The sequence below is a fragment of the Diabrotica virgifera genome, chromosome 8 (genome assembly GCF_917563875.1).
Source record: "Diabrotica virgifera virgifera chromosome 8, PGI_DIABVI_V3a".
Lineage (NCBI taxonomy): Eukaryota > Metazoa > Arthropoda > Insecta > Coleoptera > Chrysomelidae > Diabrotica > Diabrotica virgifera.
In genome coordinates, this window is record NC_065450.1 from 71,209,753 (window position 1) to 71,228,041 (window position 18,289).

The following is an 18,289-nucleotide window of genomic DNA, read 5'->3' on the forward strand; positions in this document are numbered from 1 at the left end:
ATCCGAGAATCAATTTGGCTTCATGCAGGGTAGATCAACAACAGATGCAATTTTCATTATAAGGCAGTTGATGGAAAAATACAGGAGTAAAGAAACAAACCCTCATATGGTATTCATTGATCTTGAGAAAGCATATGATAGAGTTCCTCGAGAGATTCTGTGGTGGGCACTCAATAAGAAAGGAGTCCCTGGTGAATATGTAAATATTGTGAGGGATATATGGATGAGGGAGTAACGACTAGTGTTAGGACAGGTGTGGGAGCGACTGATAAATTTCATGTGAAAGTAGGATTGCATCAAGGTTCTGTGCTTAGTCCGTATTTATTCTCATTAATTTTGGACCAGATAACAGCGAAACTACAGGGTAACATTCCATGGTGCTTAATGTATGCTGATGATGTCGTGTTAGTAGGAAATAGTGAAAGAGACTTAGAACAAAAACTGGAACAGTGGAGACAAGCTCTGGAGGAAAAACGTTTAAAACTTAGTAGGACAAAAACAGAGTATTTGGAATGTTCATTTAAATATGGAGCTACTACAAATAAAATGGTATCATTGGATGATGAAATGATTGTGAAAAGCAATAGTTTTAAGTAACTAGGATCGTTATTACAGAGTAATGGAGAAATATATGGAGATGCATGCAGTAGAATTAGGGCTGGATGGATGAAGTGGAAAGAAGTGAGTGGTGTGTTGTGTGACAGAAAAATCCCAATGAAGCTGAAGGGAAAATTCTATAAAACAGTCATAAGACCAGCTATGATGTACGGAACTGAATGTTGGGCAGTGAAAAAGAAAGAGGAACAACGAATGCATGTGGCGGAAATGAGAATGCTTAGATGGATGAGTGGAGTGACAAAGAAGGATAAAATTAGAAATGAGTATATTAAGGGAAGTCTAGGTGTGGCACCAATTGATGCCAAAATGAGAGAGCATAGGTTAAGATGGTTTGGTCATGTTCAACGTCGAGACGTTAACCACCCAATACGAAGAATAGCTGAAGTGCAGATTCCTGGAAGGAGTAGGAGAGGAAGACCAAAGAAGACCTGGGGGGAGACGATAAGGCAGGACATGTTGGTAAAGGGGATTAACATTGATATGGCCCAAGATAGAATTGTGCGGAGAAATGCAATTAGGGAAGCCGACCCCGCATAGGGATAAGGCAAAGAGAATGATGATGTTAAAGTAAAAAGTTCTACTCGCAGATTTTGCTGCTAATTGTTTATTATTTTTTTAAACAATAACAATTGTTTTGTATAAATAATTTTAAAAATATCGTTGAATTCATCGTTTTACTTTGATCAATAATATGTTTTCATTTTGTTTTTGGTTATGCTGAATCCGAATCTGGCATTACAATTTAAAAATTCTTATACAGAAGCTCTTATACAGTATGTCTGCGTAGTTAGGAACCATATGGAAAACTTTTTCATTATCAATTTTACGAAAACAATTTATTCTTCATAAAATGCTCTGGATAGTCAAAAATCTAAAACTCAACCATCAGTTATCAAATCTTATTTTCGAAACATATTTTTTAACTCCAAACAACTTTTCTTAATAACAATTTTCGACATTGTGAAATATAAAGGTACTTGAGTGAAATTCATACTTTTTGACATACCTCGTATAAAATTAATAAAATTTGATATTTGATGGTTATTCTTAGATTATATACGATGCAGAGTATTTTATAAAAAATAACTTTTTTTACAAAACTGATAATAAGAAAAGTTATCAATAGGTTCCAAGTTACGCAGACACACTGTATAAGAGCCAACAAAAGATTTTTTTGTTTAGCATTTATTATTATTGAAGCTTATTATTAAATCTATTTTAGGTAAGTTTTACAGAAAAAAGTTTTAATCACTTTGTATAAACATTTTTTTAGCTGGTAATTATCGGTTTTTGTATTACATTATTGTTATCTTTCTTAATTTTCTCAAAAAGAAATAGTATATTTCATTTCTAAAGTAAAATAATTTAGTGCATTTTAAAGATTACATTCTAAACTTTAAAAAAGTACCTATAAAACTGTAATAAATCTGTTCAAACTTGAGTAATACCGTCTTAAATTGGTGGTAATTCTGTAAAAATACAAAGTTTTCAAAAATTACATTTTTGAGATGTCTCATCATTTGAATAAATTTTTGAGATTTTTTTTAAATGAAACATTGCTTAGTAAGATGTTTGAAAGGTAATTTGTGCAAAATTGAGAGCTTTATAAGAAAAATTGTATGAGTTACACATTTTTAAATGATTTTTACACAAAATTCATCTAAGTCTCACTTTCCGCCCACACCGTACTTATGCCCATACATTTTATTTCTTTTTATTATAACCACAATATAGCTTGATTATTCTCCTTTCATGTCCAATTTGTAAAATTTCATTTGATCCATTAGTTAAAGAATTACATTAAAATAACTCAACCGTGCACTTCGCCGTGCGCTAGTTTACAGTGCGCGAATGTTTATGAGAAGGGTGACTTTAGCGTTATAAATAAAAAATTATAGAAACTACCGATTTAACTTAAAAAAAATCTTGATAAAAGTTTTTTTTGTAAAAATTTCTGAATTTTTAATGGTCAAGTCGGTTTTTTTCTAAAGTTTATATTTTCGGAGATATTAAAAAAACGTCTAATTTCGCAGTTCATTTGTTTAATAAAAAATGAAGCACCCACTTCTCGAGTAGAACTTTTTGATATGTTGTTTATTAAACATTTCTTAATGAAATTACAAAAAGTTCTATCTTGTTTTATTTTTTCCGAAGTGAAAATCTATATGCACTCCCCTATGTATATATTTTTTGGTAGGTATATTGTGCATTAAACTTAAATGTGTTTTAGAGAGATATAGTGCTGCATAATCAAATTATGATCCTTCATAGAATATAAAGCCAGAACTTTACACTCGCAACATACTAATTCCACATTGAAAATCAAGCCACGCCAACGATTCATCATTTGGTGAAGGGCCACGGCGAGTTCCATTTTAGAAACTCCGAAGTTTCATATATCGTTTTGTAGGAAACGGAGATATAAAGTCAACATATGAGATGATTTATATACATCCCTGTGACACTGTCAATTCCGCGAATGACATGCGGGATTCCATTTAAATCTGTCAACATGTTTTCAAGCAGACTCTCGCAAAATTAATATACGTTTTAGTGTTTATTTAATATTAATATTTGCTTTTAAAAAGTTAATTAATTTAAAAAATATATAAACTCCTGGACAAAATTAACGCACCGCTCATATTTTGCTCAATAATCTTTATTTATTGATAATTTACTGTACGACAAGTTGCCTATGGACCTTGTTTGACAGTGACAGTTGTTCTGTAAGCTAATAATAGTCTTATTCTAACAATAATTTGTATAATAATAGTCTTGTTTTAGGAATAATTTGTATTAAACTTCGTTTTAGACTAAAAGTGAGTTAAACTTTTCATAAAAAGTGCCGATTAAAGCAAAGTGCTTGTGAGAAACAAGCTTTTTATTGTGATATTTTTCATTACATGCATGTTTGGAAGTTCATTTGTATAAAAATCAAATAAAAAAATGAACCTCCAAAGAAATTTGTTAATGGAGGAGGCATCGACTCTCCTAGATGGCGATATTCAATGCGATACGTTGCAGGTTTGTTAGGAAGACATCATTCCAGCATCAGTCGCAAGGTGAGGCGATATAATGAAACAGGGTCGTACCATCGAAGACCAGGGCAAAGGCGAAAACGTTGCACTAATCAAATTGATGATCGTTCTTTGAGACAACGTGCTCTCAGAGATAGGAAAGTCACCAGCAATTTGCTAAAAAATGAACTAGCAGATGTTCGAAATGTCGCGATATCGTCTCGAACAGTTAGAAAACGTTTACATGAAGCAGAATTGAGCAACAGGAAACCGGCAAAAAACCCTTGCTTACCAGAGAACACAGGGTGAATTTTGCAAGATTGCATCAAAATTGGACCATCGATGATTGGAAACGAGTTCTTTTCTCCGATGAGACTAGAATAAGCCTAAAAGCTCCAGATGGTCGTGAGCGTGTCTGGCGAAGGTTTGTCAGCTGCAATATCTCTTCTAAAGTGCCTTTTGGTGGTGGCTCTAAAAGGTTGGGGGGGGGGGTTGTGAGTTGGTCCCCATACGTACGAGGTCTATGAATGCCCATTATTACTTAGACAACATTATTGTCGAACATGTAATGCCTTTTGCTCCGTGTGTTGGACCTAATTTTTTATTCATGCAAGACAACGCTCGTCCTCATGTGGCTCGACAGGTTATTGGCTACCATGATGCTGATATTCCATTATTAGAGTGGCCACCTAACAGTCCGAATATGAATACTATAGAGCATCTATGGGACTATCTCAAAAAAAAAGATTCTAAGTCGTAGACCCCCTATTGCTAATCACAACCAACTAATTGAGGCCGTTATTGAAGAATGGGAGAATATTCCGCAAACTTTTGTTGAACATTTGATATCAAGCATGCCTCGACGCATAAATGCAGTCATAAGAAGTAGAGAAGGACCTACACGGTATTAGTGTTGACCAGATGCATTTTATTGTGTTACTTTACTGATTTTTTTTCTGTTTGGAGTTATGTTAGCTTATTTACGCATTTCCGGTAAAAACAAATTTTTAAAGAAACAATAAGGCAAATTAAGGTCATGATAAAGTCATGTTGGACTTATTTGTAGGTGTTTTATTAAATGCAACTTAGTTTTATTTTGTGTTCATATTGTAAATATTAAGATTAATTAAAGTGGTGCGTTAAGAGAAAAAAGTAGCAATCAACAGGTAGCAACAAACGCGTTCCAATATTGCGCCTCTAATTTTGAATATTTTGTCGAGATATTTGGCACACATATTCGTAATATAATAAAGAATGGCGGTACAGAGCCCAATTTCAGAAATATGTTAGTATGTGGAAATTACTCTATAACTAAATAAAATATTAAAAAAAGGAGCCTGTACCGCCATTAAGAAAGACAAAAAAAAACTTTCTTCAAGTTGAAACAAAAAGTTGATAATTTTTGACATATAAGGGATTAAAAATTGAAAAAGTGCGAAATCGGCCATTTTTAACACTCAAAAACTATATGAAAAACTGAAAATTTGAATGTTGCCAACGTAAGTAGATATTCTTTAAATATCGATTGATGCAATCCCGAAGAGTTTTTTGCAATACAATATCAAAAACCCCTTTGTTTTTTAATTGCCAATCAAGCGTGCGCGACACTATTTTTCACCGTTGCATGTGTATACAGTATGGTGCAAATGAAAGGAATAAATTCGTTATTTCGTAAACCGGTGACTTTAAGGAAAAATCCCAAAACAGGTCGGTTTTTATTTTTAAGTTATGATATTGTGGCATATATAGTATACTAGTGACGTCATCCATCTGGGCGTGATGACGTAATCGATGATTTTTTAAATGAGAATACGGGTCGTGTGCTGGCTCATTTGAAGGGTTCTACAATTATCTATTCAGTAATATAAACATGTACATAATTATTTATAGAGGGTGTCCAAAAAATTTTTATTAAATTAAATCATTTGGCAAATTGACAAAAAAATTAAATTATTGGACACCCTGTATAAATAATTATGTAAATGTTTATATTACTGAATAGAGAATTGAAGAACCTTTCAAATAAGCTAGCACACGACCCCTATTCCCATTTAAAAAAACATCGATTACGTCACCACGCCCAGATGGATGACGTCACTAGTATACCATATTATATGTCACAATATCATAACTTAAAAATAAAAATCGACCTGTTTCGGGATTTTTCCTTAAAGTCGCCGGTTTACGAAATAACGAATTTATTCCTTTCATTTGCACCATACTGCATACACATGCAACGGTGGAAAATAGTGTCGCGCACGCTTGAATAGCAATTAAAAAGCAAAGGAGGTTGAACATTGTATTGCAAAAACTCTTCGGGATTGCATCAATCGATATTTAAAGAATATCTACTTACGTTGGCAACATTCAAATTTTCAGTTTTTCACATAGTTTTTGAGGGTTAAAAATGGCCGATTTCGCAATGTTTTAATTTTTAATCGCTTGCATGTCAAAACTATCAACTTTAGAGAAAAGTCACTAAAGACCTTTTCTGTTTGGAATGATCCAAAAAACCTAAAAAAATTTTGTTCCATGCAAAAAAAAATAATTTTAGGAAAAAAACAAAAAAAAACCTTTAAAAAATTTTTGACCAACTTTTGGTCCTTGCAACATGCGAATTTGTTAAAAGGGGTCCTTTTTGACTAAGATTGTGCAAAAAATCCGAATTAGAATATTTTCCCTAGCGGATGCGCAGTGGCTTTCTGTACTATTGGGATTAGTCTATATTATAGGCGGGTGGCTTTTGTCAAAAAGGTCGATTTCGTACCCACAAGCTGAAACTTATTTTAATCGACAGAATATGCTCTTAGAATCGTACTGTCTTTCTCCACACCATTAATCAATCTTCTACGTGGTCGTCCTCTACTTTTCCTGCCCTCTTTGAGAATGGCAATCTCTTCGTGTCATCAATGCTGCTAACTAATTTAGCTAGTAGTTTCGGCGTTAGTTTCTCAGATCCAGGCAATGAAGTACCCTACCACGGGTCGGTTATTTCACCCATAGCTGTTGACCAACAAGTGGGGTATTATATAGTGACCCGTCTTCCCTCAGAAACCTAAGAGCCATTTGGAGCCGGAAGAAACGAAAGATAGCGAAGTGAGGTTGATAGGAAATATTAACCTTCCGCAACTAACATAGGTTTTCTCAACATTAAAGCTAACATCGGGTCTCAGAGACCGACATACAAAAATTTTTCCATTGACACACTTTCAAGCGTGGGATTGTGTTTACTCCCTAAAGGAGTAAAATTAAACATAAATGATACCTATTTTTAAATTATTATTAAACCTCTTCAACATTAGCAAAGTACCAAAGAAAATAAAACAATCTCATAACATCTGATTTGTCAAAAACAACCTCAATATTTCCATTGCTGTTTTCTTGTACCTAGGTTCACTTTTTACTCCTGGCAATTTGGTTACTAAATTATCAGCACTTGTTTGCACGGTCTTTCGTTAATCTAAAAATTTTTTTCATCGAGTAGATCATGGGTCCAACATGGGTCCAACATGGGTCTCTGAGACAAGATTTGCCGATAATTGCATAATTAGTTAACACTGAAGACTCAAACTTCAACACTAAAAACAGGCATCTAAATCAGGCAGCTACTGATGGCGGCGAAGATTCATAACGGACGATTTGGATATAATCGTAAAAACTCTAACTCGTCGGTCTCACAAACCCAATGTTAGTCACGGAAGGTTAAGAAAATTTCACTCAAGACAAGTTAAAAAAGAGTAAAATATTAAGGCACTTATAATCCGCTAGATGTGTTTCATAAGAGTATGAGTATTTATATCATTGACTACATACTGTTTTGCTGATCCAACATACCAAAGCATGGAAGTGATGGAAGATAGGATGCACCACATTTTTACAACGTAGATACTCCATTTCCACGGCTTGGCTTAATTAATCCCTGTTAATTACCAATTTATAGTTCATTTGTTAATTATATAGTATTTAATCATAACTAAAGAAAATCGTTATTGTCGCTATTTACAGAATTTTTATTACAGAACAAAAAAACTCAATTTGAAATAATAAAGACTTATCGAAGCATTTTATTATCTCTAACTATGACTGTTCGCATCGCAGTCAACATTTCCTAATGTAAATGAGTTTCTTGCAAATTTCTTGAGAATTATCGGGTCATCGGTCTAGGAATAAATTCGACCTTTCTCGTTCTTCGAATCTGCAAACTTTATGATCCTCAAAGCTGAACAAGCCGGAGTTGCTGTTGATGTCGTCGACTACATTTCCATTTTAATAGTCCAGGGAAATAGGGTTTTTCTCGTGACACTGAATTATCTAGGTAGCTGATAACATTTTTAGTTATTGTAGACCTAAAAAAGAACCTACCTGTTTCCTGCCTAGATTTCGGAGCGGCTTAGTAAAAAAAACGCGATTTTTTAGATTTTTGCACTTTATTAAAAAACTTTATAGGTAGTTGACATAAAATCAAAAAACTTGATTTTTTAGAACATTGAATTGAAAAAGCTTCAAAATGCTGATTTTTGAAAGTTAAAAAGTTAATTTGTTGCTTCGCAAATTGCAAAATAAGAAAAAATAAAATCGGTATTTGTTAATAACTTTACTAAAACTAACTTAAAACTTTAGTGTTTCGCAAATTTGGGTATTGGGGCACTTAACAAACCCTCAAAATTTGAGACCGAGCTATTAATTAGTTTAAAAGTTATTCTATTTGTTTATCCCAGAGACCTTTTTTTTGCAATAACATAGGACAGAAAATAATAAAGATAGTTTAATTCTACTGGTCCCAAATAAAAATAAAAGACTTATACGATCAATATGTATTAAAAAAAGATAAAACATGATTTATTATAGTCAAAAATCCTAATGGTAAATTTTGGAAATTTTGTTGGTTAGAAACCTTTATAAACGAGTTTTCAAATAAAAAAAATTTGGCCTGGGTAAATTTTTGCTAAAGTTAGCTATAGGTTTTTTTTAATTCACAGCTAATTTGTTTATTATAATAATTAAGGAACATAATTGATGCCATTTTAAATAATGGGATTCACATTTTTTGTTAAAAAATTTTCACAAACATTGCACCTTTACAGGACCTATGACGAATTTTCAAAAATGTAGTTCAAATGGTTACTAGGGGGAACCTACAAATCCACCGAGTACAAATACTTACCAAAAAAGAAATTTCAAACTAATAAAATTTTCTATATCTCCGGATCTACTCAATGGATTTTAATCTTTTTTAAAATTTGTATGTAATTTCTACGTACTAAAAATATGTAATTTGTAACAAATAGTCTAATTTGTTTAAACAGTTTAAAAAAAAAAATAATTCCAATAATCTTCCAAAAATTTATTTTTTTAATCATAGTATCATTAAGAGCCCAGACGCAAATATTTTACGGCTATCCCTACTTTTTCTTTCTTTACACGGCAAATAACGTGTAGTAAAATTATCACTGGTATGGATATGTACATAAACATTACTTGACAATGACATTGTCACCATTAACTTAGAGTAGAGATGACTCTTGAATGTTCTTGGATAACGGTTACACTTGTATAATCGATTAAATTATTAATTCAGTCACTAACTATGTATTCAGTGATAATAATTTATATACTATGCAATAAAAACTAATACTTAATCGAGAAAAGCGGAAAAGTGATAAAATGATTTTTTTAATAATATATTGTTACTATGGAAGGCTTAGATAAATGTTGAACATCTTTAACAACAAAATACTTGGATGAAAGAATATATCCTGGTGTATTTTCTGCTTGGGATATTCCATACACTATCAATATTATGTATTTAATAAACAACTCAAAATATTTCTGAAGCCGTGTCAAATCTTTAAAATTGTCACTGTCTTGCCAGCACATTCTGTTCGACTGAGTGCGTTGTATGACAAAGATAGCGAATATTCGATTTGGAAAATATTACCACGGACATGGTGTTCATTTTTTTTAAATCCTGAAAAAGCTAATAAATATTTTTGAAAAATTTAAAAGCAGAATGAAATACTAAATTATTGGCGAGGGCTGAAAGTCCCTTAGAATAAATAAAGAGTTACTTTTGAATGAGATATTTGAAATTAAAAATCACACTAAATTTTCTCTTAGTTTTTCACCCCTGAAACTTATTAAAATAAACATTATAGAAGTTCTCAGGGACTTTCGGCCCTCGGTAATGACGTAATCTTTCGTTCTGCGTTTAAATTTTTTAAACTTGGTTTTCTCAGGATTCGAAAAAAAAAAGATCCCATTTAGATAGCATTGGAGCTGAAACTTTGAGCCTATCCCGGTAATAATCATGTAAAAAGTTAAAGTACACTCAAATAAAAAATTATTTGCAATAATTATTTATTGACGATAACTTATTTGTTAGTATTTCTTAACTTTTTCTATGATTAATAATATGATTAAAAAAATAGATTTTTGGGAAAACATTATTTTTTTAAAATTTTTTAAAAATAATCAACTATTTCAAATGGGAAATAAGCCAAAATTTTACTAAAAAATGATTTTATTAACGTTTCGACGTCCAAATCGGATGCCGTTTTCAAAACACAAAATATTGATTTTATAAATATTCATCAATATTTTGTATTTTGACAACGGCATCCTATTTGGGCGTTGAAACGTTAATAAAGGCATTTTTTTAGTAAAATTGTGGCGTATTTCCCAATTAAAATATTTGGTTACAAAAATGCCACAAGGAAATACCTTCAGAACAACATTTTAAAAACAGGTAGATTTTCTTCCTATAGGTCTATAATAACTAAAAAATGATCAGATAACTGGATAATTCAATGACCCGAACATAGTCTATTTTTTGATTATTTCCCTGGAGTATAAGTCTAATTGTAAAAAGGAGAACGAAATAAATATTTAAGAGTTAGGAATAGTCCGCTGATGAAAGCAATCTGCTAATGAATAGGAAACGTTAATCACAAGGTCTTATTGCTGCCTTCATACTTTGTATCACCTTATACTAGTTGTTTTTAATGTATTTAACTGCTATTCGAAAATTTAATTAGAGGTTCTGTGAAAAGAGACATTTAAATGAGTAACATATTTTTACAATTATTTTGTTTATGTAAAATTACACTGGTCTGCAAAAAAATCTACTTATTGTTTTCAAGATGATAACGGTATTTTTTGTTACTCTAAATGCGGATTTTACCATGTGAATAAATACAGCAAACAAACTTTTCATACAATGTTCATTTAATCAGAAAGTATATTATTAGAATAAGAACAATAATATGTAATAAAGTTATCAATCAAATACCATGTTCAAGTTTTGTAGAATAAAATACCATTGTTTTAGGCACACGTCATGGAAGTTTCACTAAATCTATGTCATTTTAAATAATTGATGGATTCGACCGTTACTTGATGGAAGTTCATTTTATCTAACAATAAAACACTGAAAACATTTGTTTTATATACTTCCACAAAATTTATTATACCTATGTGACTACGGCTGTTTCGGCAGAGTGCCTTTCTTAAGCGATTTAGTTTACTATGGGTTTGCCTTTTTAAAGTCTTTAACTGAAGACGTTGAGGAGTGGGGAGCTGTTTGTCTCGAGCTGGTCATTCTGAATTATATCTGTATGTTTTAATTTATTAATTTCCATAGATTCTAATAAAGATAGCTTAAGGCCTTTATTTTGAATATGCAGAATTTGAAACTCTTCATTAAAAGAATGATTATGATCTAGAAGGTGAAGTGCGTATGTAGAAGTGTCTGTTATTCTATTGTTGAAAGCCCTTTTGTGTTCTGCTATTTGTTTGTCAAAGGTTCTGCCAGTTTGACCGATGTAAGTTTTCAGACAGTCACCACAAGTTAGTTTGTAGACACCACTCTGTAATTGTTTTCTCTTTCGGCTCTTATTGTTCTTAATGTATTTGCTTAAGTTGTTGTTAGTTCTGAAAGCTGGTGTTATTCCTTTCTTTTTATGAATCTGGCTATTTTTGTTGTTATCTTGCCAGTATATGTGATAGAGCAGAAGGTATTGGGTTCTTTCTGTGGTGGTAGATAGACTAATTTCAGGGCTTTCTTATGGAGTTTTTGGTGTTTTTTTTTTGGTTTTTAGTTTTCTATGTCATTTTGATGATAAAATGCAATTATTTATAGACCAGAGCATTTAGCACTAAAAACACTGGAATAAATAAATTTTTAGATACAGCACCTAAAGACTTGCTTTTTGCATTGTGTTCAGGATGGCATGACGTCAGGAAAAATTGCAAGGCGTTTTGACTCTGGTGTTAGAGCCGTATAAAGTGCATATATTTGAAAGTGCATAAAATGCACACAAAAGTGCATAAAATCAGCATAATAAGGGCAATATTTTCTTACTCGGGAAGTTTTTGGAGTCGCTGAACACGACTGCGTCACAGTATATAGAGGTTCCACAGTAAAATCACTCTTCTGTCGGCGCTTTGATCTCAGAAAGTAATACCGGCAGTACGCAATTGGTAATTCACCAGTGGTGGATGCGGGTTTTCCCTGTTAAAAGCCGTACGTTTCTATGCGAATAGCAATGCGAGAGTGGGGCAAAAGCGACTGCCAACATTCGCGACTACAGATTTTACTTTCCAATTTTTTGGAGAGTGGTTCTACTGTACCTCTTTATACTGTGACTACGTCATCATAACCGACCCCCTAAGCACCTAGTGTACAGTATCACTGCTAGGGTACGTCATCTGTAGGTTCTCAGGTTATCGGCACTAAACTGATGCAAACATATTACCTTGATGTTTTTGGAATCGCTGAATATGAATACCCCTGCAGCACCTGGTGCCCAGTGTTACTGCTCAGGTACGTCATCTTTTTGAGTTTTGAAGGTTTGCGGTACTGAATTGATACAAACAGATTTCTATGGGGGTTTTTGGGGTTGCTGGAAACGAATATACTATCATAACGACACCCAGAGCACCTGGTATCTAGAGCCACGTCATCTTTTGGAGTTTCGAGTGATTTTGCCACCAAATTGATGCAACAGATTACTAGGCGGTTTAAGGGGCCATTAAATACGAATACGCTATAAGAATTGACCCCCGGACCACCTGGTGCCCAATGTCACTGCTAAGGCATGTTATCTTCTGGAGTTTGGAGGGTTTTTGGGCAGGTGCACCGGGAGTCAGTTCTGATGGCGTATTCTTGTTCAGCAACCCTAAAAACTTCCCGAAAAATATGTTCGCATTAATTTAGTGCCAAAAACCCTTGAAACTCCGGATGACGTACTTTAGCCGTAAACCTGGGTACCAGGTTCTTCGGTGGTCGGTTCTGATGGCGTTTTCGTCTTCGGCCACCCCCAAAACCCCCGAATAAAAAACCTGGCCTTTAATAAACCTCTTTTGACATGTTTATGCAATTTTGGGTGCACTTTTTATGCACTTTACAATTCAACTGTGCATTTTCACCCATTTTTTTTATAGTAGACTTTTTTACTGACATCATCCTGAACACAATGCAAGAAGTTGTAAGTCCCTAGATGCTGTATTTAAAAATAGTTTTATTTTGTGCTAAATGCCCTGGTCTATTAGTAGTTTTGTTATAATGTTTATACAGCGTGTTAGTAAATGAGTTCGACAAATTTCAGGGGGTGATAACGTCCACATTTTGGCAGGAGAAATTTTTGACACACAATAAATGGGGGATTTAAAAATGATTTTTAATATGAAATAACTCATTGGCGTACTATTTGTTTCTTTAAAATAATTCAGGCCATTACCCGTATACGCGCCAATGACGAATATAACATTCATAATTGAGGGGTGTAAAATCAAAGTCGGCAATCTCCCATTTCCATAATTTTGGAAAACTGCGAAAAACTGTAGAAACTAGCAAAATTAAATTAATGCAATAAAACTGATAAGAATCATATAAAATTTGGTTTGTGATCGGATGTCCAGAAGGTGGAGTTTAAGAAATTATTTATTTTCCTTTTTTTAAATATTTTTGTTTGGAGATTGCCGCTTTTGTTTGCAACGCTAGTAGATTGACTGATATGAAAAGGATCTATAAGGATATTACCAGTTTTGAAACTAATTAAACATCATTGTGCTGGTTACTTAGTGAAGAAAAATATATTTTGATATTCAACAATAATGTAGAAGCAATTTAAATGCATATCGCGTAAACCAAAATATCCGGAAGTTCGGGTATATATTCACAGGTTTCGACAGAGTGCACGACATTCACAGTTGATCACGTGCGAGCGTAACGTAGTTCTTATTGGCCCGCAGCGGAGATTGCCGTGTTTGGTACGCACTCAGCTATGGATATTGCCGGTTTTGATCCTAACATGAATTTTTCACTGTGATTTGTATACAGTTAAGACCGCTTTTGGTTTTTACAAATACTTTTATCTAACAGATAATAAAAAAACGCAACAAATGTCGTCCCTAACTCAAAACATGAAAAAGTGGAGATTGCCGCGTTTGATTTTACACCCCTCAATTGTATGTAAAAAATGTGCAAAACTACCTCTTAAAAAAACTCACAAAATTTCATTTGTATGTATCAACCGATTTCAGAGCAATAAATAAATCGTCAGTTGATAAGAAAATTTTTAACACCCCGTATCTCGGAAACGAAACATTTACGGACATACGTTTATATAACAAACTGTCATTATTTTTCATGTAGAATTTATAATTTAAAAAATTGTATATAAAAAATTAATAATTTAAACAAAACTTACCTATGTGGGCATTCCGGCGGTGCTATCATCAACATGGACGTAGGTAACGTAAGGGCAGGATTTTTCGACACTTCCATCCACGTCACAGCAAAATTACCACTTTCTTTTCTAGAAAACTCTATAATGAAGCTCCTGGAATTTTTATTCTGCGTCTTTTTATAACTATACAAAATCCAGCCCTCTGAGAACATTTCCACAACATCTTCACTTCCGTCAAAATATGGACATATCACATGGACGATATCAGTCCTACCGGCAGGATATATCAGTATCCTGTTTTTACTAGGACACAGCCTTAAGTCTCGTTTTTTTGAGCCTTTTATTTTCAAATAAATAAAATTTCCTTCATCTTCCGGCTCTATCAGCCAAGGCTGCTGAAGGCAGTATCTTATACTCTGATTCTTAAAACTAATACTTTCTGGTTTATCTAAACTGTGGTCACTGTTACGAATCGTTATTTCTCCACTGGAACCCCTCAATCGCCTATTATTCCAAGGATTGAGACAGTTGTTGTCATTTGGAATGAACTCAAAGTTAGCATCGAAGAAATAATTATTGTAGTCCTCTGTAATTCTCATTTTCTTAATAACAAATTTGATAACAACTTTACTAGATGTTTTGGTGATTACAGTGAAAGGTTCCGAGATATTGTGGCAAATACAATCTCTATACAATTCTATATCTTTCCAGGGAAACTCGGAAATTTGAATAAAGGCAACGCCGTTATCAGACTTCTGAGACTTACACTCCCATCTGTTAGCGTCTTGGTCATAAAAGGAGTGACACGTTTTTGAGCCGAATTGAGCTTTGTTGAAAGTTATCTTGAGTCGTTGTTGATCGCTTGATTCGAACTGATATGTACACGTTAGATCTTCTTTACCTCCCCTTCCGAACAGAAACGTAATTTTCGGGGAGTAAAATCGACCATTGGGGGTTCTAAAAAGTCTATCACAGGGATTCTTAGACATTTGTATACCTTCTTGGGATAAATCAACGAATTCGTATCGCAAAACAAAATTCACTGGGTATAAAACGCTTCCGTATTTAATAGAATGAGATATCGTCAAGTCTGAGTTCGTACTGACGTAACTTTCTGTGAGACCACATGGTCTCGTGATTCTTGATGAGTTTTTGAGCAATGTGTGATCACACAACCTAGGTTTATCGTCTTTGCAAAATTGTCCCATAAGTGGGACAGTGTTTTGACTTTTTATATCACCATCCCAAATTTGCAGTTCAACGTTACAATCTCCTGTATTGAAGTCTGTGAGCCGCTCGTTGATTACGTGATATTTTATAAAGGATATCCATATAATGTCTCTGGATTGTCCCCTGAAGTGGTAATGGCAGGTGGTGTTTGGAGGTAATGAATGCAAAGGGTTCTTTAAGTATCCCGATGGATTGTCGAATGACGTAACGACAAATTCGCATTTCTTGCCATGTTCGATATACGTTGGAGATTCTTTGTTCACATAAAGTATCTGAAAACAACAATTGTTGAAGAAAATTATAATCTAACTCTTTTGTATTAGAACATTCTTAAAAAGGTAATTATATAACTAAACGAATCGTAACAAATTTTAACAGGAAGCAGACTCTATTTAAGCAATCTAGCTTCACTTTTTTTATTTTGTTAAAACATATTAAAAGAAACAAGAGCTAAGGAAAAATTCGCCACATTATTCAATATAAAATTAATTAAACAGGTAGAAGAGTGCAAATAGTCATTGACCCTTTAGAATATACTTATGTTGTGTATTATATACCCTGTGCAGAGTGCAACTCCTGCTCCATTGGCCAGACCTCTTCAGGCTCTCTTTAACGTACATAGTCTAACGCTCTCATAAAAGCGACATTAGGATTTTCTAACACTCGCGGCCTTTGCACAATACTCCATTTCCACTAAACATCAGATCGACTTCACAAGTCAAAATACTGGTCAAATAACAAAATTATCAAACAAGATTCTTCCTTGAATTGTGCCATATCCTTAAACATCCATCTGACCTAAATAAAAGAACTGACCTGATGTTAATGCTGTTACAAACGAAGAATTATAAAACATTTTAACGCTAGGGAACTTCTACGCAAAACTAAGTAAGGGACCATGGACTTGGTGTAAGAAATGAAAGAGACGATATCACAATCCAGTTCTGACAACAGCAAGAAATGCTATTCTCTAGCATGTGATTCAAACTACACTTAATGCATTGGTAATAAAACCATCCTTAGCACGCGTTTTACACGGAGATATTTCCAAGATACATATGGTCACTCAGAAAAAAGATTAGCTATATCCTAGCACCAAAAGATGCAGAACAGCATTCTTAGTGTAAAAACTTGACCTGATACAGACGCGGGGTCATATCAGTGGACTGAAAAGTATAAATACAAGTTCCTCTAACAAAAAAAAAAGTTCTAAGAAAACCGAAAATGGAAATGCTGAACCACGAGACAAAACCAACTAATTTCTGATCAACCTAATGAACAACTAAGTAAAGCCTAACAAAATAGAGAGATTTAATCTAAAACTCTCCATAAAATCCACACCAATTCTTCGTGAACTATTTTCTTATTTTTCTACTTGACTGGCTTCACAACTCGGGGTGAGTTTTGCCGCATCTACTATAGCGGATCATCTTCTATGATCTTGCGCTTCGATTTCTCTTTGTTGTACTCCAATCCTAGATAAATCGGCTTCAACAACATTCTTCCATCTTTTTCTAGGACAGCCTACTGATCTTCTACCGTCTGGTCTTTCAAAGACGAGTTGTAACTTAATATTCTTTTTACACGAGATTTATCATTATCAACAGCTATTACATGGTGTGTACATTAATAATTTGTTTGTTGTTTTTGGATCCAATCGTGACCAACCATTCGCTTGGTAATCGGGTATTCTGGTATTCTTGGCATTCTGGTTTAATGGACATAACACGCTACATAAGATTACTTTATAGTATATAAATTGCAAAATCAAGGTATACATACAATACTTTTTTTAAAGACTAGATTAAGGAAAATAATTAAAACTTTACCTCCACTTCCAACTCGAATCCTGGTAGATATGATATTGGTAGAGGATGAAAGGGGTTACCGAATGGAGATGTGTGGAACTTCACTAGCAATTCAGGACCACTACTAACAATCTCTGGAATGGTTTCTCCACTACAAAGGTGAGCTAAAGTTGTAGCAGTTTGTCCCCATCCATCTAAAATTTCTAGATAGTCTTGCATCATATTGCACTGATCCCAAGTTCTGAAAATATAAACGCATACGTTTATAAGAAACTAAATGATTTATCCATTAATATTTTTGATTATACTTGGATAAAAGTAAGCCACACAAAAGATGGATAAAAAACATATATACAGTGTCCCAACAAAGATGTGTCTTCTTTCAACAGAATCTGACTCTCCAATACTGGAAGTAATCCTTGGCGTTTCTGCAGGCTCAAAATACGCACAACTAGAAAATAATGCAGAAGAATTACAGATGAAACTAATAAATAAGCAAAAACCACAAATATTAGAAAATATAAATAAAACACGAATTGTTTTATTTTGTGTGTCACAAACTGAAAACCGACAAAGAGAGCAGGGCAGAGATCTAGAAAAATTACTGCTCAGAAATTTATACAAAGACTCTTTAAAAGATGCACCAGTCTCAGAGCACAAGAAACATGTAATCAGAGACTCAGAACCAATTATTTGACGAGCAGTGAAAAAGTGAAAAAAAGGCTCTTAACCAATTAGGAAACAAAAAATCCCAGAGATCGATGGCACACCAGCGGATACTGTAAAACCAATGGGCGAGATTGGAGTAGAATGGGTGAGATTGGAGTAGATGTAATAGTGGACATGAGCAACTATTACAGGGGAATGGTCTGGTGAGTGGTGCGAATGTAACAAAAAAGAGAACTTCTGTTGGAGTGAAAGTAAAGAG

At 33.6% G+C, this 18,289-nt stretch overlaps 1 protein-coding gene across 1 annotated transcript in view; it reads right to left on the reverse strand.

The window, feature by feature from the left end:
• LOC126889755 (uncharacterized) overlaps positions 1-18,289 on the reverse strand; it is a 1,061,577-nt gene that overhangs the window by 45,474 nt on the left and 997,814 nt on the right. Inside the window, exons 7-8 of the mRNA XM_050658328.1 lie at positions 17,383-17,602; positions 14,345-15,825 (exon numbers count right to left, since the gene is read on the reverse strand). Of these exons, the coding sequence (XP_050514285.1) occupies positions 14,345-15,825; positions 17,383-17,602 (1,701 nt within the window). The remainder of the gene's footprint in view (positions 1-14,344; positions 15,826-17,382; positions 17,603-18,289) is intronic.